Source organism: Lissotriton vulgaris, chromosome 12 (assembly GCF_964263255.1).
Source record: "Lissotriton vulgaris chromosome 12, aLisVul1.2, whole genome shotgun sequence".
Taxonomy (NCBI): Eukaryota; Metazoa; Chordata; class Amphibia; order Caudata; family Salamandridae; genus Lissotriton; species Lissotriton vulgaris.
In genome coordinates this window covers 227,232,556-227,256,708 of record NC_141700.1, presented here as the reverse complement: position 1 = coordinate 227,256,708, position 24,153 = coordinate 227,232,556, and the positions used below count along the sequence as shown (strand labels likewise).

Sequence of the window (24,153 nt, the reverse complement as noted above, 5' to 3'; positions counted from 1 at the left end):
GAGTCCTTGACACGTACGCCTTAGCTGACTCCTGGTTGACCTGGCCGAACTGACTCCTCGCCTGGGGCGAATCCTGCTGAGCCAGTTCCTTGTCCAGCAGCTGCACTGATAAAGATCAAAGAACAGGACGTGGTCCGATTTTATGGCCCACCGTTCCCACTCCTCTATCTCCTTTCCATCTGTTTCTGCCTCTCCTTTACGACATGTTCATCGATCTGGGTTGAAGGTTTTATGATGGGTTTGTCCGGCCTGATCGAACAGGAAACTAACATATGTGCGATCGTTTTGGTGGGCTGGACAACGGAAAGTGGGATTAACTTCGGCTGTCATGATTCGATACTTTTTGAAATGCTACTTGTTCATTGGTTCGTTTTGTATGCACCGAATGCAAATTGTGATGTTGCCAGAAGCGTAATTTTCGGCATAAAAGACCGAGTTTCGTTCATTGAGTTGGTGCAGTCTCTGTCGAACTACCCGTGTGTACTTCGTAGACCTCTGTCCCTGGTTGCAACCAATAAACTTTGGTCTTTGACGTCATCAAGAAGTATCCCGTGTCTCTGTTTGCCAAGACAGGGGAATCCAGGGTCTTTGGGTGTTGCCCTGACACCGCTGGGTTATTGCAATAGTATCGGTTCCGAGAAAACCCAGTACCTCATATGGAAGCTCATTTATAGCCTCCTCCAAAATAAATAGTGCGTTGGACAGACTATTCTCCCCTGAACCTGTTATATACATTAGAAATATACAAGGTGGACCGATGTCTCTCAAGCTTAATACCCAGAATATCTGAAGTGTCAAGAGTGATCCTCTTGATTGTGGAGAAATACGTTTCCTAGTGGTAATGGGTTTACCAGAAAGCCTGACTCTGCGTTAAATTGAAGAACTGATGATGTGGCCCCGGTGAGTTTACACTTCAATATTTGTATTCTAGAAAAAGGAAGGCAATGTTTTTGTGTTGTGCTATATGATACCTTGGGACAAAGACCTGTCCAGTTCCAATAATAAAGATCTGTAATACCGAACTATGAATCAATTTCTTAATTGCCTTAGTACTTCGATCAGTTTTAGTTTTTCTCATTTAATTATATAGAGAGGATGGGTCCCACATTGTAATGCCACTAAGTAGATAAGTTTGACTTTTGCCTTAGTAGATCAATCCAGTTATGAGAACGTTTTATATATTGAGATGGAAAATTACATGAACCATTCTATCTAAACATTCTGAAATGCTGCAGCATGCCTCACTTCAATCAGAAAAAGAAGTAATCACATGCACAATTTTTGATGCTCCACGTTGTTTACAAGTGTCTGATCCCACTGAGTATAATACTCTACAGACCAGATTCACCATTTTTAGACAGTGGAGCACTGCATGTGAAATTGCAGTGCTGCACTGCATTAACAATAGAAAGACTTCACAGCACCAGATTTAGAAAGCGTTGCCTACCGATGATGACATCAGTGGTGCTTACGTTGAAGAAGTCTGTTGTAAGTGCAGCTGAGCCTTGCCTTGCGCTATGGTACAAATGCATGCCAGCAATGTCTAGCGAAAGGTTTGTCCTCGGGGTACAGCCACCAGTACAAGTTGCTACCAGAAGATCACTGCACAGATAGTAGCCCTATAAGATGTGAGCTTCTGTATAAAGCACATATATAACCCTTGGATACATAATGCGATTAGCCACTTTGCCCTTAGCTTGCTCCTTTTTTAACTTTCTAAACAGCTTTAACTAAGACCCAGGTCATACTGTTTTAGTTGATATGGCATTGTGCCAAACCTAAGGAGTTGTGCTGTGCACTCCCACTATCCGTGTATCACAAGGATATTGGCCCTTTCCATACATTTCTCTGCTCTTCCTCTTTCCATACATTGCCAGGTGATCAGCCGTTCATGGCATAAAGCAGTTTTAGGACTGTGTAAGGCTGGGTGTTTGGCTCCAAAACACTTTAGAAAGCTAGTCGATGCCGCAGTTAGCACTAGTTTGTGTCTCATGGGTAGCTGTGCAAACCCATAGCAAATCTGGGCAAATGATGTGCTCAGAAAGGTTTTTTTGTGTGTAAACCAATTTTTCTAGATGTGGAATTTTTATTGTATGCCTCAGTATGTCATGTCTTCTGAAATCAGACTGCAGATTGCCCCCATTGTTTTTAATTTATAAGAGGTGGAAGGATGTTTGCACACTGTGTGGTAAAATATGGATTTTTCTTCCAATCACTCTCCTTTAGGTACAGTACTGCTGTGGTAAAGGGTGTAGGGGGGTTTTATATCTTCTTAAGACCGAGGAAGTGGGTGAGCTCAAAGAACCAAGGACTATGGTTTGAGGAGGCATCTAGATGCAGTCTCAGGATATGAGTGTGCCTCATGATGCAAAGATTGTAACAAGAAAGAGTAGAATCTGGAAAAATAACAATAACTAACAAATTGCCATGAAAAAAAGGAATAATTAATTGGGAAATGCCAATCGTCAGTGGCTACATATGCAATAAAATATATTGATACAGTAGTCTGAGCAATTGGTTCATTCAGTGCCTCGTGGGCTTGAAGTGCAAATTGGTTATTTCTGAGCCAGTGAAACATATTGAAGTGTGACCTTTTTGCCCATTGTGAAGGTGTTGAGGTGTCAATCTTCATTCACCATATTTCAAGATAATTTTACAGAGCTTTTCTACGTCTAAAGGCAAAGTTATATAATTTTTTTTTCTCTGCAAGTTAACTTTTGCTGAGATATTTTTGCACAGTGATATTTTGCAAAAGAACACCACTAAATAGCTATTTCCCGGAAATGCTATTTACAAGGTGAAGAAAATATCCCACATTCCAGGTTGGCAATTGAAAAAATATGACATGATATGTGCCAGATTGTTTCCATGATTTTCCCTGGTAGGTATCAGCGGGTTGAACCTCCTGTCAAAATGTACCAGGGAACAATTGTATGGGGTGATATTACTGCATTACTCTTTATTCTTACCCCTATGTGAACTCTTGTTTGCAATGGGATCTGAATTTTGTTCCGTACTTATAATCAGGGCCTCTCTGTTTTCTGCAGTATACGTATGTGTGTATATATATATATATATATATATATATATATATATATATATATATATATATATATATATATATATATATATATATATATATATTACCTACTGGCGGTCGCCAGTAGGTATATATAGTTAGAATTTTTTCTCTATGGGATTTTTGAAAATTCTATGTCTAATAACTTTGGCGTTTGTGGACGGAATTGGCTGAAATTTTCAGGAAAATGGAACATTTTGTTTCTGAGCGGCCCCTGACAATTTGGGGGGGTTTCATCAAGGGGGGGCCGAGAAAAAAGGGGGGTCCCAAAACACGTTTTTCCCATGTTCATTTCCATAGGGCGGTTGGCCTCACTTTTAGCTCGAACGGCTGAATGGATTTGCACGAAACTTGGCAAAATTGTAGGGACTGTTAGCCCGATGTGCCTTTGCTAGGTCTCAATATATGTGCTCCAGTGGATTTTGAGTAATTTAGGTTCAAAAAAAGATATATATCTGGGCGGAGCCTAACCACACATCTGATCTGATTGGCTGTCAGCACTTCATCCAAGAAGTGTTGGCAGCCATCTTGGGACCAATATACATGATAGCACCTCATTAAAAAGCATTGTAGTTAATAGAGGGTTTTAGGACTTTAGTTACATTATAAATCATTTGTTCATGGTACCATACTCGTTTTAGGAATTGTGGTGGGTTCTAAGGTGATTTTACCATGTGAAAAAACCTTCTGCTGTGATATCATGAATATTGTTTGAAAGAAAACTAATATCTCATGATTTTCCCACAGTGGTTTGGAAGGAGATCTATAAGCTAAACTGAAAGCATATTTTCTGTAAATTCACATTATCTTTCTCAGTCATGTGAAAATGAAGTCTGAAATTCTCAGTAAAACATGTACATTCAACAAGGACAGAGACTGTCAGTTGATTCCTTTGTGTTCTACTGCAGCCTCCTGGAGTGTTCTAAAGAACAACTAGAGCGCTAACAGTCCTACTTATTACAAAGGTATGGCACACCTGAAGCCATCTTGATTGGAATAAAGTGGTAACTCTTAAAACATTTAATTTAAAAAGAAACAACATGAGGGGGTATATTTTGCCATAGAAAGTATGATTAGTGCTGCAGAATGAAAAATTAGGGCACATTTTGAGTGACTTCTCAAATCCTTTTCTATTTCATTAAAACATTCTGACATGCAGTCTCCCAAAATGGCCACCAGAGACAAAAGAGCCCAAATGTAGCCCAAATATCACCCAGATGTAGCCCAAGTAGAGCCCAATGACAGAATGTCCCAGAGTGTTCTAAAGAACAACTAGAGCGCTAACAGTCCTACTTATTACAAAGGTATGGCACACCTGAAGCCATCTTGATTGGAATAAAGTGGTAACTCTTAAAACATTTAATTTAAAAAGAAACAACATGAGGGGGTATATTTTGCCATAGAAAGTATGATTAGTGCTGCAGAATGAAAAATTAGGGCATATTTTGAGTGACTTCTCAAATCCTTTTCTATTTCATTAAAACATTCTGACATAGAGTCTCCCAAAATGGCCACCAGAGACAAAAGAGCCCAAATGTAGCCCAAATATCACCCAGATGTAGCCCAAGTATAGCCCAATGACAGAATGTCCCAGAGTGTTCTAAAGAACAACTAGAGCGCTAACAGTCCTACTTATTACAAAGGTATAGCACAGCTGGAGCCATCGTGATGGGAATAAAGTGGTAACTCTTAAAACATTTAATTTAAAAAGGAACAAAATGAGGGGGTATATTATGCAATAGAAGGTATTATTAGTGCTGCAGAAAGAAAAATTAGGGCACATTTTGAGTGACTTTTCAAATCCTCTTCTATTTCATTAAAAAATTCTGACATGCAGTCTCCCAAAATGGCCACCAGAGACAAAAGAGCCCAAATGTAGCCCAAATATCACCCAGATGTAGCCCAAGTATAGCCCAATGACAGAATGTCCCAGAGTGTTCTAAAGAACAACTAGAGCGCTAACAGTCCTACTTATTACAAAGGTATGGCACACCTGAAGCCATCTTGATTGGAATAAAGTGGTAACTCTTAAAACATTTAATTTAAAAAGGAACAAAATGAGGAGGTATATTTTGCCATATGAATTATGATTAGTGCTGCAGAAAGAAAAATTAGGGCACATTGTGAGTGACTTCTCAAACCCTCTTCAATTTCATTAAAAAATTCTGACATACAGTCTCCCAAGATGGCCACCAGAGACAAAAGAGCCTAAATGTAGCCCAAATATCACCCAGATGTACCCCAAGTATAGCCCAATGACAGAATGTCCCAGAGTGTTCTAAAGAACAACTAGAGCGCTAACAGTCTTACTTATGACAAAAGTATGGCACACCAGAAGCCATCTTGATTGGAATGAAGTGGTAAGTCTGAAAACACTCAATTTAAAAAGGAACAACATGAGGGGGTTAATTTTGCCATAGAAAGTAGGATTAGTGCTTCAGAAAGAAAAATTAGGGATCATTTTGAGTGACTTCTCAAATCCTCTTCTATTTCATTAAAAAAATTCTGACATGCAGACTGGAACATGCACTTTGAATACCAGCAGCAGACGTCCCTGGTGAGCAGTAGCTTTACTACAGTGATCTAATGTGCAACTAGAGTGCTAACATTCAGAATTTATGGCAAATGTGTGACACATCTGAATGCCTTCTTGATGGAACCAAAGTAAACAAGCATTGAAAATGCAATAGATCTCGCCCTCGTTTAAGTTAAAGCCATTCTGTTTGTAATGAGGTGGCTTTTTAGCTTTGCTTTTATTAGTGTTTTTTCAACTTTCATGTAAATAACATGCATCTGTATGCATATAAGTATATGTATGCATGCATTTTTGTTTGTATTTATATAGATATACAGATGATATATGTTTATATATGTATGTATATATATATATTCACTGAAAAAACCATAGGTTATAGACCATATATAGTTAGGAATTAGCATTTACAAAACCTTGAAAATTCACTGAAAAAACCATAGGTTATAGACCATATATAGTTAGGAATTAGCATTTACAAAACCTTGAAAATTCACTGAAAAAAACATAGGTTATAGACCATATATAGTTAGGAATTCGCATTTACAAAACCTTATTTTACTCACACAAAACCATTGAAATTCCATATATAGTTAGTTGCACTAACTATATATCGCGCACCCGCAATCCACTGCTGATGATGTCACATATTACATCATTCATGACATGGTCAGTGACATCACTGATGACATCTCAAATGACATCACTGATGACATCACTGATGACAACATCCAGTGACTGTATGTTTCTGTAAAGTTAAAATATGTCTTACATATTGAAGAATGAGTGGATGTTTAAGTGTCTGGATGAAGGATTTAGTAGGTGCATGACTGACTGTATGAGTGAGTGATTAAATGTGTCTCACTGAGTGCATGGGTTAGTGACTAAACTGTCTTAATTTGTGCATCATTATGTCTGTTGTTCTGTAAACTGTTGCATGTGTTGATAAGTAGCTATATGAGTAACTATATGGGTTATTGATTGGTTGCCCAAGTATTTGTATGGGAGACTGAGTGTGTGTGTGGGTGGCTGGGAGGTGTATGACTCTGTGCATAGATGTGTGAGCAGTTGATTCACTAGATGTATGGTTTCAAAAGTGCATGTGGAAACAGCTGTATGGGCGGTTGACTGTGTGCATGAGTGTATTGGTGAGTGAATGGATATCTCAGTGCAACATGTCAAAGTAAGTACATATGTAAAACACAGTACATGTGAGAGTTGACATATATAAATAACTGTGCATAAGAGCCAGTGAATGTGTGAGTGGCTGTATGGATCATTGTGAACTTGTATCAGGGATTGTATAAGAGAGTAAATATGTGTTAGTATATGTTTGAATAAGTAAAGTTTGTATAACTGTATAGTTGAGGAAATGGAGGTGTGATTGATTCTTTGCATGACTGACTAGGTGTGTGAGTAACTCCATGGATGAGTGACAGTCTGTGAGTGTCTGTTTACACTGATTGTATCTAAGGTTATATTAGAGTCTGAAGAGGTTCATCGTATTATCACATGAATGATATCATCAGTGATGTGATCAGTAATGTCAAATGAGATGTCATCAGTGATGTCATCAGTGATGTCATTTGAGATGTCATCAGTGATGTCATTTGAGATGTCATCAGTGATGTCATCAGTGATGTCACTGACCATGTCATGAATGATGTAATATGTGACATCATCAGCAGTGGATTGCGGGTGCGCGATATATAGTTAGTGCAACTAACTATATATGGAATTTCAATGGTTTTGTGTGAGTAAAATAAGGTTTTGTAAATGTGAATTCCTAACTATATACGGTCTATAACCTATGGTTTTTTCAGTGAATATATATATATATATATATATATATATATATATATATATATATATATATATATATATATATATATATATATGTGCAGGAAACACTCCTTCCAAGAAAAAAGAGAGCAGAGACCCAAGGGGATAACTTTTGGAGGCTTTATTCTGGAAAGTGGCGGATGCATTTCTGGCTGTTGTTGTGCCTTCGTCAGCGCCCAAAGCCTCCACAAGAATAACACTCTGCTGTAGGTCCCGCCTCTCTCTTAAGCCCAATGTGATGAGCCTGCACCTCCCACAGGAAAAACTTGAAGCAGCACACCTGTGTAGCGTCCCCTGCGTCCGGGAAAACTACAGGTCCCAGAATCCCCTGTAGAGGGATCATGGGGGTTGGTGCTGCAGGGAAAAGATTATTTGGTGCGTGAATGCGGGAACCAAAGCAGGGTGAGTCTTTAAAACAAAGCAAAATGTCCTGCTCCGTTTTTTCGGCTGATTTGTCCACAACAGAGCCTCCTCAGCTCCCCTTCGTACGCCTCAGCCCCAGATTACAGGTGTCCATTGAGCAGGGGCGGTGAGGTCAGTGCCTGCAGCCCACCGCGAGGTTGGAATTACCTCGCAACTGCCGGTTATCCTCCTGTACTCCGGGGCGGGATTGGGACCAACCAAATAACTCTGGTGAAGAAAACGGACTGAAAACAGCCCAAGCCTGTGATGTCCGATCCCAGAGTGAGGCGGGGTTCTCTGTAGGCGTCTCAGGTTGACGCGTAAAATGTGCAGGAAACACTCCTTCCAAGAAAAAAGAGAGCAGAGACCCAAGGGGATAACTTTTGGAGGCTTTATTCTGGAAAGTGGCGGATGCATTTCTGGCTGTTGTTGTGCCTTCGTCAGCGCCCAAAGCCTCCACAAGAATAACACTCTGCTGTAGGTCCCGCCTCTCTCTTAAGCCCAATGTGATGAGCCTGCACCTCCCACAGGAAAAACTTGAAGCAGCACACCTGTGTAGCGTCCCCTGCGTCCGGGAAAACTACAGGTCCCAGAATCCCCTGTAGAGGGATCATGGGGGTTGGTGCTGCAGGGAAAAGATTATTTGGTGCGTGAATGCGGGAACCAAAGCAGGGTGAGTCTTTAAAACAAAGCAAAATGTCCTGCTCCGTTTTTTCGGCTGATTTGTCCACAACAGAGCCTCCTCAGCTCCCCTTCGTACGCCTCAGCCCCAGATTACAGGTGTCCATTGAGCAGGGGCGGTGAGGTCAGTGCCTGCAGCCCACCGCGAGGTTGGAATTACCTCGCAACTGCCGGTTATCCTCCTGTACTCCGGGGCGGGATTGGGACCAACCAAATAACTCTGGTGAAGAAAACGGACTGAAAACAGCCCAAGCCTGTGATGTCCGATCCCAGAGTGAGGCGGGGTTCTCTGTAGGCGTCTCAGGTTGACGCGTAAAATGTGCAGGAAACACTCCTTCCAAGAAAAAAGAGAGCAGAGACCCAAGGGGATAACTTTTGGAGGCTTTATTCTGGAAAGTGGCGGATGCATTTCTGGCTGTTGTTGTGCCTTCGTCAGCGCCCAAAGCCTCCACAAGAATAACACTCTGCTGTAGGTCCCGCCTCTCTCTTAAGCCCAATGTGATGAGCCTGCACCTCCCACAGGAAAAACTTGAAGCAGCACACCTGTGTAGCGTCCCCTGCGTCCGGGAAAACTACAGGTCCCAGAATCCCCTGTAGAGGGATCATGGGGGTTGGTGCTGCAGGGAAAAGATTATTTGGTGCGTGAATGCGGGAACCAAAGCAGGGTGAGTCTTTAAAACAAAGCAAAATGTCCTGCTCCGTTTTTTCGGCTGATTTGTCCACAACAGAGCCTCCTCAGCTCCCCTTCGTACGCCTCAGCCCCAGATTACAGGTGTCTATTGAGCAGGGGCGGTGAGGTCAGTGCCTGCAGCCCACCGCGAGGTTGGAATTACCTCGCAACTGCCGGTTATCCTCCTGTACTCCGGGGCGGGATTGGGACCAACCAAATAACTCTGGTGAAGAAAACGGACTGAAAACAGCCCAAGCCTGTGATGTCCGATCCCAGAGTGAGGCGGGGTTCTCTGTAGGCGTCTCAGGTTGACGCGTAAAATGTGCAGGAAACACTCCTTCCAAGAAAAAAGAGAGCAGAGACCCAAGGGGATAACTTTTGGAGGCTTTATTCTGGAAAGTGGCGGATGCATTTCTGGCTGTTGTTGTGCCTTCGTCAGCGCCCAAAGCCTCCACAAGAATAACACTCTGCTGTAGGTCCCGCCTCTCTCTTAAGCCCAATGTGATGAGCCTGCACCTCCCACAGGAAAAACTTGAAGCAGCACACCTGTGTAGCGTCCCCTGCGTCCGGGAAAACTACAGGTCCCAGAATCCCTTGTATATATATATATATCAACTGACCAATATTTTACCAGCATGGCCAGTATATGTTTGCCAAGACAAGTTAGAAATAATCAGGAAAATCATCACCATTCAGAATTTTGCCCTTTAAAAGTAACAAATAGAAGATGAGAATACACATAAAAAGATGTTCATTCTACCTAGACAATTTCTAAATGAATTTTAAAGCATCTAGAGGTTGTATTGTAGTGTTAAAAATAGAGGATTTTATACAATCTGGTATCCGAGTATGAACTCCTGGTCCTTCTAGGTTTCTAAGACATGCACAAATGGCTGGTATTGATCTCCGTAAAAAGTGGAAACCTTGGCGGTTATCGTATGCAGAACCATTTTTTTGTGTTAAATAAGGATATATACTTATGAATTGTCTCAAATATTCAAATTTTCAATACAATGCGAGATAGCAAAAAACATGACGACCTTCAAAAAGTTGCAACGTTTGCTGTAGAATTAGGCAAGCCGTGCAAAACAACTTTGTAATTTCACACAGTCCTTCAGAATACCCCTTCAAAGGTTTTGTTTTCTCTTTCGAACAAGCAGTCTGTGCATTTCTACACGACCATGAAAAGCTCTTAGAATTGCTTACGAGAGCAATGTGTGCGCCAGTGCGGCATGAAAGATGACTCTGCGAGCAGATCTGGAATTCCCGGTCACATACGAACCTGTAATATTTATGGATTTATTTTTGCGACTTTCTATAATGCGACCTAGGCCCAGAGGCAGAAGAGTGCTTCACAAGAGAAAAAGAAATACATTATCCATTACAATATTAATAAAACAGTAGATAAGCAGCAACAAAAAAAGAAAGCAGGCGTTTCCTACGAGGGGAAAACAGATCAACACTTAGACTGGATATTTCAGTGAAGGGGGAGGAGAGCAGCTTTATCCAATGTGTCTTTGAAATGTGAGGATTGTAAGTTCCTGTTTGAACGTGGCAGTGTCTTGAGGTTGTGCGATGGGATGGTGGGAAGGTATTCCAGGACCTCATATCCTTGCCAGAGAATGCCTGTTTCATGTGTTCAGCATTTGTTGATCCTTGCTGGGCACTGGAGACGTTCAGCTTTAGGGACAAATAGAAGGGATGTGGTCAAATGTATTATTTCCTGTCAAAAAGAGGACAACACAGTGAGGGGTGATAAATGTGCTGTGCGGGTGAGTTCCCTTCTTCCAGTCTAGTCTGAATAAGCCAAGGGCCTGGAAGACAGTTGTCAGGTCTTGCTCAAGAATGAACTGTGTGATATTCCAGAGAAGTCCAAGCTGGCCTAGGGTGCTTTTGACCATGCCAAGAATTGTTTCAGAAGGTTAAGGATGAAGCCTAGAGATTTGACATTCTTCACAATGGCTGGTTTGCATTTCAGGGTACAGAAGGATTCAAGCAACTCTTGAGCAGGGAGGTTGGATTTCTGGGGTGACATGAATTGAAATTCAATTTTTATGTTGTTGAGATTCTAGTAGTGGTTGCTCTTCCATGTTTGAATCCTATATACAAAGGCAGATGTTGGCTGGGTCATTTGGCACACACACACAAACACAGTATACAATATCTGAATAAATAGTGACAATTTATACATATAAATTGTATCACAGGTGCTTGAAGATGAAGAAGAGCCACCAAATCTTCTTCAATAGGAACAAAGTCCACAAAATGAAAAGAAACCTTCAAGCACTCCAAAGTAATCAATTACAACGTCCTATGTATTCAGTCTTCTTATGTTATTTGTATAAAATGTTCTGCAATTTTCTGTCGCTTTCTCAACACACTAGCCAACAAGTGTTTCGTCTTAAGGGGAAAATACACCAACAGCCTTCATCAGGACTAACAATATGTAGGCATCACACATCAAAGATCTGTGTGTAGGTATGTGTAAAAAGAATTCTAACAATACATAGTCATCAGATATCAAGGATCTGTATATGGATGTGTATATAAGGAGTCATCCACAATTTCCAGAAGATGGGTTCTGTTCTACAATTGGAAGGAATTGAGATGGTGTTGGCCTGGATATGGGGGTATAGTTCTGAGGCAACACCGCTTTCAAACCCCTTTTCAAAGAAGGGAAGTGTTGAAACCAGGTTGTCAGTATCAGCTGTGGATTACTTCAGGATGAGGGAGATGTGGGCAGTTTTACAACTGTCAGGTAGAACACTTTGCATCACTGAAACATTCACCAGTGCGGACAGTATGATATAAGCAGTTTGGCCATTTCTTTGCTCATATACTCAGGCAATGCATTGGAGATGTGATTGGAACGTTTAACCTTAGTAACAGTTTCAAGTAGCTTTGAGTTAGAGACGAAGTCAGAGTGCAATTGATTCTACTGTGCCTTGTGGCTCAGTACATGGTAAGTAGGGTTGTTTGATCTTGATGGAAATGAAAGCTCAATAGAGGTAACTTTCTTTGTAATGAAATGTGCATATTCTTCACCTTTAGTTGTTGGTTTGGTGATTGTACTAGTGTGGGAATGATTGTTAGTCTGTTTAATCATGCTGAATAGAGGTTTTGGATGATGCTTTGAGCTGTGTAGTAGAGATTTAATGTGGCTAAATTTCTCACTGAAGATGTTCAACTTGTATTGTCTTCTGTCAATACTGAGACTACCCAGGTTACATGGGGAGAGATGTTTCAGGAATTTCCTTTCAGCATGGAGATCCTTTGAGAACCAGGGGAGAAAACATTTAAGACTTTTCCTCTTGCTTTTTAGTAAAGCATATTTATTAATCTGGTTTTCCATGCACTTATTGTACTCATCTGCTTTGGTATTGATGTCTTGTTGGGAGCTAGGGGGGAGAAGAGTATCACAAGCCGTGGTAGTGAGGGTGTAGATGCCAATGTTCTTAGGGTCCCTGAACTATGTCTTTCCTCTTTTAAATGGCCCTGAACATTTCTGGTGTGGAAAGAATAAAGTGAAAGGAATTTGCAGGAGGACCAATCCACCAGAATCGTCTGGTCAGTCATCGGATAGATTCCTTTGAGATAATCAGGCCTAGAATGGAGCCTTTTTAGTAAGTGGCTGTCAGGCAGTGCTGTAGAAGGTCACTGTCTCAGAAAAAGGAAGAGAACAGACTAAAAGGTTTATTTTCTTCAACATGTAGGTTGAAATCATAAAGGAAGACCAGGGTCTCGGAGATTATTAGGCGTGACAACATAAATATCATGCATTCCTCAACGAGTATGCTATTTTCACCGGAGTGTGGTAAATGATATTCTTTCTGAGACTTGGGGTATTTGGAATGGATCAAGAGAAAGGCATTGGAAGGAGTGAAAGTGCTCTGTAAGAGGTTGTTTACAATTTAGCATGTTCATGTGAATTACTGCTACTCCACCACTATGCATGACTTCATGGTTGCATTAGAGTATGGAGTTATGTGGGGGTGAAGAAGGTCCAGGACATTGAAGAAACATTGAGCCACATTTCTGTCAGCACCATGATATCCAGGCTAAGTGCACAATTGTGTTTTAAAGGTCCCAGCAGTGTTTAACTGTAGATCAGCAATTATGTAGTAGGCAGCACAGAGAAGAAGGAATGGGTTTGGAGATGCAATGGATGGAGAGTGCATACTGGAGGGGCTGGAGACTCTCAAGTGCAACAGCCAGTCACTCTCATCGATGCAAGTTTGATTAAAAGAACAATCTACTCTCTTCTCCCCTACACTAACATGGATAAAATCATTTACTCCACCTGGAGAACATATTTATGCATAACGGTGTGCATTTTATAAGTTTGTCTCCATAATAAGCGCCAGGATGCCCTTTGGGTGACAGCTGCGCTATACAAGTATGCCTACATACATACATACATACATACATACATAATAGTGACCTACACAGTTAATTTCGGAATTTATATTAGGCAGGCAGTGGCAGCTCCCCCGCTAAGGCGGAGGAGCACTGATCTACTGCTTTCAGCAGTGTAAATAAAGGAAAAATAAAATGATAACTCGTTATCATTTTCTTTTTGCCTGCTGCGTCAGCTGGGCAGGGAGGGGTGGGGCTGCTCTGCTCACAGATGAGCAGAGGGAGGAGTGGTGAGCACTCTGAAAGTGTGCATGAATGTTTGGCTGGCCGTCTCCGGCCGGTCAAATCTTTATGCGCACTTTGTATGTTCTCCACCCAGACTGCATAACAGCTTATGTTGAGAACATGCCCAGGCTCCCAGTCCCTAGTTGAGTGCCAAACCATGGCGCTCAGACCAATCACAACACTGCATTGCAGCATTGTGCTTGACTCAGTGGATCCTGGGTGCTTCCTGGTGCTGGCTGGGAGAGACCCGGCAAAAAGACGGAGGAGAGACGCGGCAACAGAGGTTTTTTTTTTTTTTACCCCCACCCTCTGCCCCGCCACTCCCAATCCGGGTCAGGTCACAACTGTAGGCAGAGATCTTTGGTCCTGAGGAAAACCATTTGACCTAAATGGGCATCTAAAATCGTCCGTAACATGTAGACCTAAAGATTTACGATGATGGAGTAATTATTATCCCTATGCATGATCTCTCTTTTTAACCTCATCTAAGGACCCCACCAATAAGGATAATATTGAGTATTCCTTCTAGGTAATTATATCATTTGCGTGCAAGATTCCTCATACCTAAAATACCAATGATCCCTTCACGATTGAGCCCATCCAGATTCATTGCTGTTCTGGATGGTCGAGCATGCAACACAATGTGGGTAAGAATCCTTTTAAACCTCATGGTGGTTTTTAGTAGGGACTTCGGCATTCTGTAATAATGTATCTGGTTCTTTCTGATGTCTTATGGTTGACAATATTTTTGTAGTATGTACATGTCAAATTTATTAGATGGCAGAGATAGAGAGGAAAAGAGATAAGGAGAAGGGGAGATTAATGGTGCAAGAGGATGTAGGTTAAGGTAAAAGTTCAGATTGGGGGTGAGGTTAAGTGGTCTGATTTCCAGATTTTGTTGTGAGGAGCTAGATAATGGAGAAGATAGACAGTCAAATGGCAGGGATCTGGTAGAAGATCCACATAAGGCAGAGGATGGGAAGAAAATTGAATGGGTACTGGGAATGGAGGAGACCTCCTGGACAAAACAGCACCAGACGTCGCCTTCTTCACACAAACCTGGATGAACCCCACCTCAGCCCCCGACATCGCCATTGCCATCCCGGACGGCTACAAGATCATCCGGAGGGACCGCGTCAACCAGACCGGTGGAGGCATCGCCATCGCCCACAGAAACACCATCCGCATCACGACCAACACCGACAACACCCTCACCGCCGCAGAGCACCTTCACTTCCAGATTCACGTCGACCCCAAGACCACCCTCAGAGGAACACTCATCTACAGACCCCCGGGACCACGCTCACACTTCAGCGAAGCCATCCCAGACTTCATCAGCCCGCTCGCCCTCACCTACCCCGACTACATCCTCCTAGGAGACCTCAACTTCCACCTGGAGAACAACAAGGACAACAACACCACCACCCTTCTAGACAACCTCACCAACCTCGGATTCAAGCAACTGGTCAACACCCCACCCATTACGCCAGACACACGCTCGACCCCGTTTTCTCCTCCAGCAACCACATCGCCTTCAGCCACACCACTGAGCTCCACTGGACCGACCACAGCTGCGTACACCTCAACTTCAGGAAAATAACGACCCACCACCGCCCATGTCTAACCCCCCATAGATGCTGGAGCAAGATCACCACCGACCAACTTACCACCTCCTTGAGCCATAACCCTCCCACCAACACCACGGACCCCAACGAAGGAGCCCGCATCCTCACACAGTGGATCACCGACTGCATCGATGCCCTTGCTCCACTAAAAAACCTTCCTAGCAACCTGGACAGCAGGAAAGCCGCATGGTTCACCAATGATCTCAAAGACTCCGAGAAGTCCTGCCGTGACCTCGAGAAAGCCTGGCGCCACAACCAGTTAACGGAAAACATGACGGCTCTCAAGAACACCACCCGCAAACACCACCAGCTGATCCGCACCGCCAAAAGGTCATCCTTCAGAGAACGACTGGACAACAACACCCATAACAGCAAGGAACTCTTCAACATCGTGAAAGAGCTCTCCAACCCCAATGCCAGCAACAACGACATCACGCCTTCACAAGACCTCTGCAACTCCCCTCGCCCCCTTCTTTCACAGTAAGATCGTCGACATACACAACAGCTTTGGCGCCCAGAACTCGTACCCCGCCGCCAAACCTACGCCCCCCACCACCACCCTGCGCTCCTGGACCCCGCTCAGCACGGAAGACACCACCCACACGATGAACACCATCCACTCGGGCTCCCCAGCCGATCCCTGCCCACACCACATCTTCAACAAAGCCGACTCCATCATCGCACCCAAACTTCGGGACATCATCGACAACTCCTTCGAATCCGCCACCTTCCCAGAGAGCTGGAAGCACGCAGAGATCAGCGCCCTCCTGAAGAAACCCACAGCGGACCCCTCAGACCTCAGGAACTTCCGCCTCATCTCGCTCCTCCCCTTCCCCGCAAAAGTCATCGAGAAAACCGTCAACAAACAGCTGACAGCCTTCCTTGAGACGAACGGCTCCCTCGACCCATCACAGTCCAGATTCCAAGCGAACCACAGCACCGCGACCGCCCTCATCGCAGCCACCGACGACATCAGGACCCTGCTCGACAACAGAGAAACCGCTGCCCTCATACTGCTTGACCTTTCGGCTGCGTTCGACACGGTCTGTCACCGCACCCTGACAACCCGCCTCCGCCACGCCGGGATCCAAGGAAAGTCCCTGGAATGGATCACCTCCTTCCTCTCCGACAGAACCCAAAGAGTGCGTCTCCCACCCTTCCTCGCAGAAGCCTCCAAGATCATACCTCAAGGCTCCTCGCTCAGCCCCACCCTCTTCAATGTCTACATGAGCCCCCTCGCAGCCATCGCAAGCAAGCACAACCTCAACATAATCTCCTATGCAGACGATACCCAACTGATCCTCTCCCTCACCAACGCCTCCGCCAAAGCCAGCTTCCAGGACGGAATGAAAGACATCACGGACTGGATGAAGCTCAGCCGCCTGAAACTGAACTCAGACAAGACGGAAGTCCTCATCCTCGGCCCATCCATCTCTGCCTGGGACGACTCCTTGTGGCCCCCTGCTCTGGGCTCCCCTCCCAAGCCCACGGCCCACGCACGCACGCAACCTGGGCTTCATCCTTGACTCCTCCCTCACGATGACCAGGCAAGTTAACGCCGTTACTTCCTCCTGCTTCAACACCCTCGGCATGCTCCATAAGATCTTCTGCTGGATCCCCACTGCAACCAGGAAGACGGTCACCCAGGCCCTCGTCACCAGCCGTCTGAACTACGGGAACGCCCTCTACGCTGGGACCACTGCCAAACTACAGAAAAGACTCCAGCGCATCCAGAACGCCTCAGCACGACTCGTCCTGGACATCCCCCGACACAGCCTCATCTCCTCCCACCTGAGGGACCTGCACTGGCTCCCCGTCAGCAAGAGGATCACGTTCAGACTCCTCACCCACGCACACAAGGCTCTCCACGACTTGGGCCCGAATACCTCAACAACTGCCTCACGTTCTACACACCAACCCGCCAGCTCCGCTTCGCCAGCCTCGCCCTCGCCACCGTCCCGCGGATCCGCAGGACAACAACCGGAGGAAGATCTTTCACCTACCTGGCGGCCAAGACCTGGAACACCCTCCCCACCCACCTATGACTCACCCAGGACCATCTCTCCTTCAGGAAGCAACTCAAGACCTGGCTTTTTGAGCAGTAGCAGCCACCCCCACACCAGCGCCTTGAGTCCCTAGCAGGTGAGTAGCGCACTTTACAAATGTTATTGATTGATTGATTGAGGAAAGGATGGCACTGGCTGAAGTCTAGGCTGTGACCATACTCAAGGAGACAATAAAGAGATCACCAGGAGGAGGGCAGGCTGTAGTATTATGTCTGGGTGGAGAGAACATATTAGTATGTTGAGCATTTAGGTTGGTCATAGGGGGAGTGGGTGGATGAGTGTCATATGTAAGGTGGTGGAGGTCATGAGGACAGTTGTGGGAGGACTGTTAGTTGAGAAACAGGAGGCTGAATGAGTGCGGTGTTCAAGACCTGTTACAGTGTAAGTACAAGGGGAGTAGGGGATATGGTAGGGGATAGTTTGGTGGTGAGAGCGGGGGAACTGGAAATTAAATGCGGAAGTGCAGAAGGGGAGCTGCGAGACAATAGAGGAATTTCCAGGCTTGGACAGATTTGGAGAAGGGGCATTGAAGATTGACAGTAGAAGGCTTCCAGAGATTGGGTTGAGAGGTTGAAAAAGAGTCATATCAGGCCAGATTTCAATTGTTACAGTAAACCATAGTTTTCCATTGGTGAAAATGGAGGTAGAGAGCCTTTGTTTGTAGGGAATAGAATGTGAAACTTTAAGCTTTTGTCCATAGGGGATTATGGACGATGATAATATTTCAAAGTGCCTGTGTAGAAAGTTTAGGCACTGGCATGTGTTGTGTGGGAAGAGTAGAAGATCAGTTTTGAGGGAGTCATTCTGAGAACAATGGCATTGGTTGACAAAAAGAGCTTCTGGCAATTCTCTAAGTATCTTACGTTTGAAGTTCCTCATTGGATATTTGGAAAGATTTAGTTGAGAGGTGATTTTAAAGGAGTTGATTCCTAATTTAGAGCAGTGTTTAGAGAGAGAGCAGTCATTGAAGTGGGTTATACTGAGGAAAATGTAGATGGAGTGTAGCATTGTTAGGGATTTTGTGCTCTATATCCCTCAAATAGATTATTTGGTAAGCAACTACAAAAACATTGATTAGAGTGATTTTTACTCCCCTAGAGTAAAATGTGAATACTCGTAAGGAGAGTTGATGGGAGAGAATAAATATGAAGTTGTAAGCCTCATTCTCATGCTGTGGGGCTTCTGCGATCATGCAGAAAGGTGGTCAAAGAAAGTCATCCCCAGTATGAAGTTCTACTTCTGTTGCTATGCATGAAAAAGGGCGATTATCGTGGGCATGTTAGTCAATTTCTATTTTCATGAGGATGTTAAGCAGGGAGGGTCATCCATAGTATGAAGAATGAAGGGACTTATCTTTTTGCTGTGTGATTACTGAATCTATTCCCAAGGTGGAGAGTAAGGTTTTCTGCTCCCGTGCTCTCAGAGACCAATGTAGACATTGTGTTATTAATGTCATGCTCGATTGATAATTGGAAGGTTGTAGTTGCACTGGGCATGGAGCTATTTTAAGTGTAGTCATATCAATCTATATATGAAACACGATCACACGTGGTCTACTTAAAAGAGAATCGCAACAATCTAAATGAGTGATTGGGATTCCACATTACGGTGTGATTGTTGGCAGACAGAGGGCATTTCAACTGCCAGTTTAGTTCTTTTCTTTTTGCGAAGGAAAACAAGTGTGGCTGCTGCTGTCAGTACTTTATTGCCCTTAGTTCACTTGAACCCCTCTGTCAGCACTCCACTTTGCTGTGGAGAGGATGAATCATTTATTACAGGTCAAGGAGACTTGTGCCAGGAAACAGAAGTCTACAGGAGCCCATCTGGACTGGATGCTTATGGGTCACCTTACGACAACTCATCCATGGGTTGGCTCACTTCCTCCACATCTCTCCATCCATTGTCACTGCAGATCACTGCCTGCAGTTCACAACTGTCGCAATGGCATGCCATTTTGCTGTTTTTGGCAACGATGTAAACCTCTGGAGCCTCAAAGTCTCGTGTGAGCTGCCTCTCTGATGTTTTGTAGTAGGTGGGCAAAGGTACAATCCACAGAGGTATTCTTCCGGGCTCACTCAGAGGAAAGTATGGTTTATTCCAAGCCTGGGGGAAAATGGGCTTAGCACTATACACTGCAGAGATATACTTCAGTGTAGGGACAAATCTATACCTCAAGGTCCCTCGGTCTGAGGCGCTCATTGAGAAACTGACCTATTGTCAGCCATCTTGCTCACCTGACCTGTAGTCATGCTGAATAGACAGAAATATTCTTGTGAGTAAAAAAAAAAGCAGAGGACTTACCGTTCCAGGAGGCGCATTTTCACACACTCTGGGCTCATATGGCTCAGCAAATTCAGGAGCATTGTCATTTTCATCAAGAACCTTGATAGAGACATGTGTAAGAGATTCTTTACCCGGTATGGGATCTGAAATAATACAAGTAGCGGTAATGAATTTCCATCCTGTGATTTGAGTTTTTATTTTATTTTATTATTTTCCTGGTTTTATTTTTGGTTTTGGAGTGGTATACCAATAAACAAGAGACTAAAAATTATGCATGAAAATGATACTAATGGTTGAGAACTGGCGACCCTTCATTTTATATTTTACACTCTTTATGACATCTAATATGTTCATATATAATACAGTTCATGTTTGCTCCTAGTTTTCAAGTGCTTTAATATTCAAGTTGTTTGGTGTAAGTACTACTGGGTAATTCTTATTCTCAGAGCATGCAAACTAAATTACACCGTTGAGTGCCAACTGATTTTGTTTTGTCTTGAAGTTAAGGGGCTGGTTAAGGTTTTTTATCAGGGTTCAGGATTGGATGTCTTTTCTTTCGGTTAACCAAGTAATTTTAAAGCACTTCTGATTCTCCAATTGGAGTGTAGAAAAGCAACCAAGACCCACTCCACAAGATGGTGGTGGATTGAAACTCAGAATGATACAGCAGTCATACACAAGAAAATCAAATCATTATCTAATCAGCTTGTTAGCATATGAAAAGAATAGGTTGTTATTTGCAGTGGGGAAAGTTGTCAACTAAGACCATGCAAATGATACCAGAAACTGCTAGGCTCTTATGGGCTGAAATATGACCTCAAATAGAATGTGAACACTTGCGTAATCAAGTGCTAGAATACCTGTCACACAAGGGGGGCTTTGACAATGCTGCTAACATAGTTTAAACCTGGTGCATGGATTTCATTCTGATTGCAGAATCACAATCAGAAATAAGTAGAACCACTATGGACATCTCCACGGAGTTGCCTTAACCCCAACAAAGCAACCTCCATGTTTTACAACCTTTGCTTATGCATATGAAGCCACTGACACCAACCTTTGGTCTCTCCCTGGCCTGGTGAAGAGGCGGGGTTCAATTACACTTAAGAAGGAGGCAACTTTTATGCACAATCTCAGTCTAGTTGAGTCATGTGCTCTGCTGGTGAAGCCGAAAAACACAATGTGACCCCTCTCTGATGGCTTTGAAGATGTTGAGGCCACTGGGTAAGAAAACACGGTCAGCGAGAAAAAGGCAAGTGGACACAGCTTTGTGCACCACACATGGGGCATATTTACAAGCCCCTATCGCCACAGGAACATCACTTTTAAGGACCTTCCTGTGGCGATGGGGGCTTCACCTTATTTACAAGGCGGTGTTAAGCCACTTAACATGCTTAATGCCACCTTGTAAATAAGGCACCGTTTCATGCCATACTTAGCGTGAAAAGGGTGGACAATGGGTGTTGCGTGGGCGTTCCGTGTATTGATTTTGACACTGTCCCCTATTTACAAGGTTGGCGTAAATAAGAGGCAGCACCAAAATTAAAACCAGGTCTTAGCATAGCAAAAAAAGGAGCAATGCTTTTTTTCTTCTTGTTTTTGCTGTTTCTCTGTGTTCTGCATTGTGAAGCCCACATAGAAACAGCAAAACGCCATGCAAGGTTGTTTAAGTGCAGGGGGCTGTCCCTTCCTGCACATAAACAATCATTAAAAAAATGAAGATTTGCAACTTCTATGTGGGCTGCACAATGCAGCACACAGCGAAGTTTCAAATCGCCATTTGTGATTGTTTATGTGCAGGAATGGACACTTTCCGGCACATAAACAATCATTCCCTCAACGCAGGCGCCCTTGCACTATGGTGCAAGGGTGCCTGCATTGGCACTAGGCAGCTTAATTTAGCAAAAGCCTAAGGGAAAACCCAGGGATGTGTCATATCTTTGCATATACGGCTCATTACTCCATTTTTTAAATGGTGGAGCATGGCGTTAGCATTTGTGCCGAATGCCTCACTCTGCCATTCCATTGTAAATCTACCCCATGGTCTTTCAGCCCTAAAGACTCACTCATTCATCTTGCTGTCCGTATTCCATGTAATCTGTGACTTTTCATTTGCAGACAGACTTTAGGGTGGAAGACAGGAATTCGTTACTTCAACAGACTTTTGAAAATTCTAAAACTGATTTATTTTTTTGCTATGCTTAGAATGCACCTTTTGCAACTGATTTTTTGCAGTACATACTCATTTTCCTCTCTGATTGTTTGCTGGAGATCTACTGAATCCAAGGACTCAGAAGTGGTTCCACCGATCCAGGTTAAAAAGCTCCTGCATTTGTGCTTACTGAAGCAGCAGGCACCTTTGGTGTTTTTGCGGTACCTGTGATTGCCAACTCTCCTATGCTGAGAGACATGATTCTGGTGACTTCGGCCTGGTTTTATGAACACACTGGTAGTTGCTTGTGCAATTTCTTTACAGACTTCAGTCGACTAAAGCTGTCTCACAGAAACCTGCGGTTTCCTTTCTGTAAATGACTGCTCCTCCCTCTGTGCTGAACTTCCCCCTGATTTGGCATCTTTTTAGGTCTTGCCTAAACTCCGCTTTAGCTATCTGTTGACAACTGAAATATTGCATCCAATATGAACTTAGGGCCAGATGTCTAACGGAGCACTGCGTGCCCTCAAGAAATGAAAAGAAATCTTTAAAACATTTTTCTTTTAAACACATCCCATTTTCCTTTAAAGTAAAGCAGGCTGCATTTGAAAAAAAATGTTGCTTTATTTAAAAAGCAAACACAGACCTGGTGGTCTGCTGCCCACAGTAGGCCACCATCCCTGTGTTTTTGCCCATTCCAAATGGATCGCAAATTGCAACCTGCCTCATGAATATTGATGAAGCAGGTAATTCGCAACCCCATTGAGAATCGCTAAATATGTCTGAGACAGATTAGTACATTCTGTTTTGCGAGTCGCAAAAAATCGCGATTTGCGGCTCCCAAATGAGGATACCCATTGTTCATGAAGTGATGGTATTCTTGTCTATCTCATTTCCCTGTAGCTGATTTAATGGCTTTTCTCCCTATTATTTCAGATTGACTAAGTTTGTGATTGGATGAGTTGTACCCTTCCGCTATTGATGTCAGAACTTAGCACTGCAATGCATGAGGGATTCTTGTCTTTCTCTCTTTCCTCTCCTCCCTCCCTTCCCATCCTTGCTCGCTTTATTAAAGATTTAGCCCCCACTGTGCTTTCTTGCTCACTGGTGCTTCGGTCAGTGTGCATGCTATATTGGAGGGCCCCCCATTCATTGTTTGTACACTTTTCCAAGAGGGCTGCCTGACATGCAAATGTTTTTTTTTAAATTCCATTATAGGTTGAGAGCATGTGGGCAAATCTATCATGGCATGACTTTTCATAAACCAAAAGAAAGACCATCCAAGTGTGGCTACAGTGTATCTGTGCACATGCACAATGACCATCTTGGAATGTTTTCTCGTCTGTTTCAATGACAATCATTCAAAGCTAGGCACTGTGCATGATTTGCATTTTTGAATGATTTTTCATAAGGCACAAGAAAAACATTTCTTAGGTGGGAAATGCTCATGCATGCACAAGCACGCCAACTATTAAGGAATTAATTTTCTTTTTCTGTACGAAAAATTATTTCATGATGCCACCGCGTCTGCATGTACTATTACTTTAGAAGATAACAGGCAAAGCTAATAAGTGTCGCCTGCTAAACATATTGGCTTTGCCAAAGCTGGTTTCTCTTAGAGTCTCTAATGTACTTATGACGAGCTCCATCACACTCCCTTTTGTTTGCACCTAGGAAAGACTCCTCAGTTACATACGCCAGATTTCTGTCCCAGGTTCTGCCTCAGCTTCTGCTTTTTACTTCTTTTGGTGCTTACTTGACTACATCTGAGGTAATTACAAAACAATATCATAAGAGATACAAGCTTTAAAGCAATATCTGGTTGTTATTTTCTGATATTGAGTCTTCTGTAACCCCATCCAGGCCCCCTAGACTTCCCACTGGCTCCTCTAGCTGTAGCCAATGCATTCACATTCATGTGATCTCAGTTGCTTGGTTTGAACTTAGTGCCACTCACTACCTACAAAGCCTGGAGCTAAGATCTGAAAACCCACCAGTTCTCCCCGATCTCTTCCACCTAACTCTTGCTCACTGACTTTCAAAAAGTTCCTCAGCCCTTTTTCTCACAAGTCACAACTCCTACCAATGTCTTATTAATGAGGGTAAAATCCTCACACTAATTATTCAAAGGTCTGTTATAATTTGTTCCATCCAAGTAGAGGCCGATTTCAGCCTGTCC

The 24,153-nt window shown here is 43.5% G+C and overlaps 1 protein-coding gene across 1 annotated transcript in view; it reads right to left on the bottom strand.

The window, feature by feature from the left end:
- Positions 1 to 24,153, bottom strand: part of CDH5 (cadherin 5) — a 294,784-nt gene that overhangs the window by 60,890 nt on the left and 209,741 nt on the right. Inside the window, exon 9 of the mRNA XM_086947719.1 lies at positions 19,841 to 19,965. Within this exon, the coding sequence (XP_086803845.1) occupies positions 19,841 to 19,965 (125 nt within the window). The remainder of the gene's footprint in view (positions 1 to 19,840; positions 19,966 to 24,153) is intronic.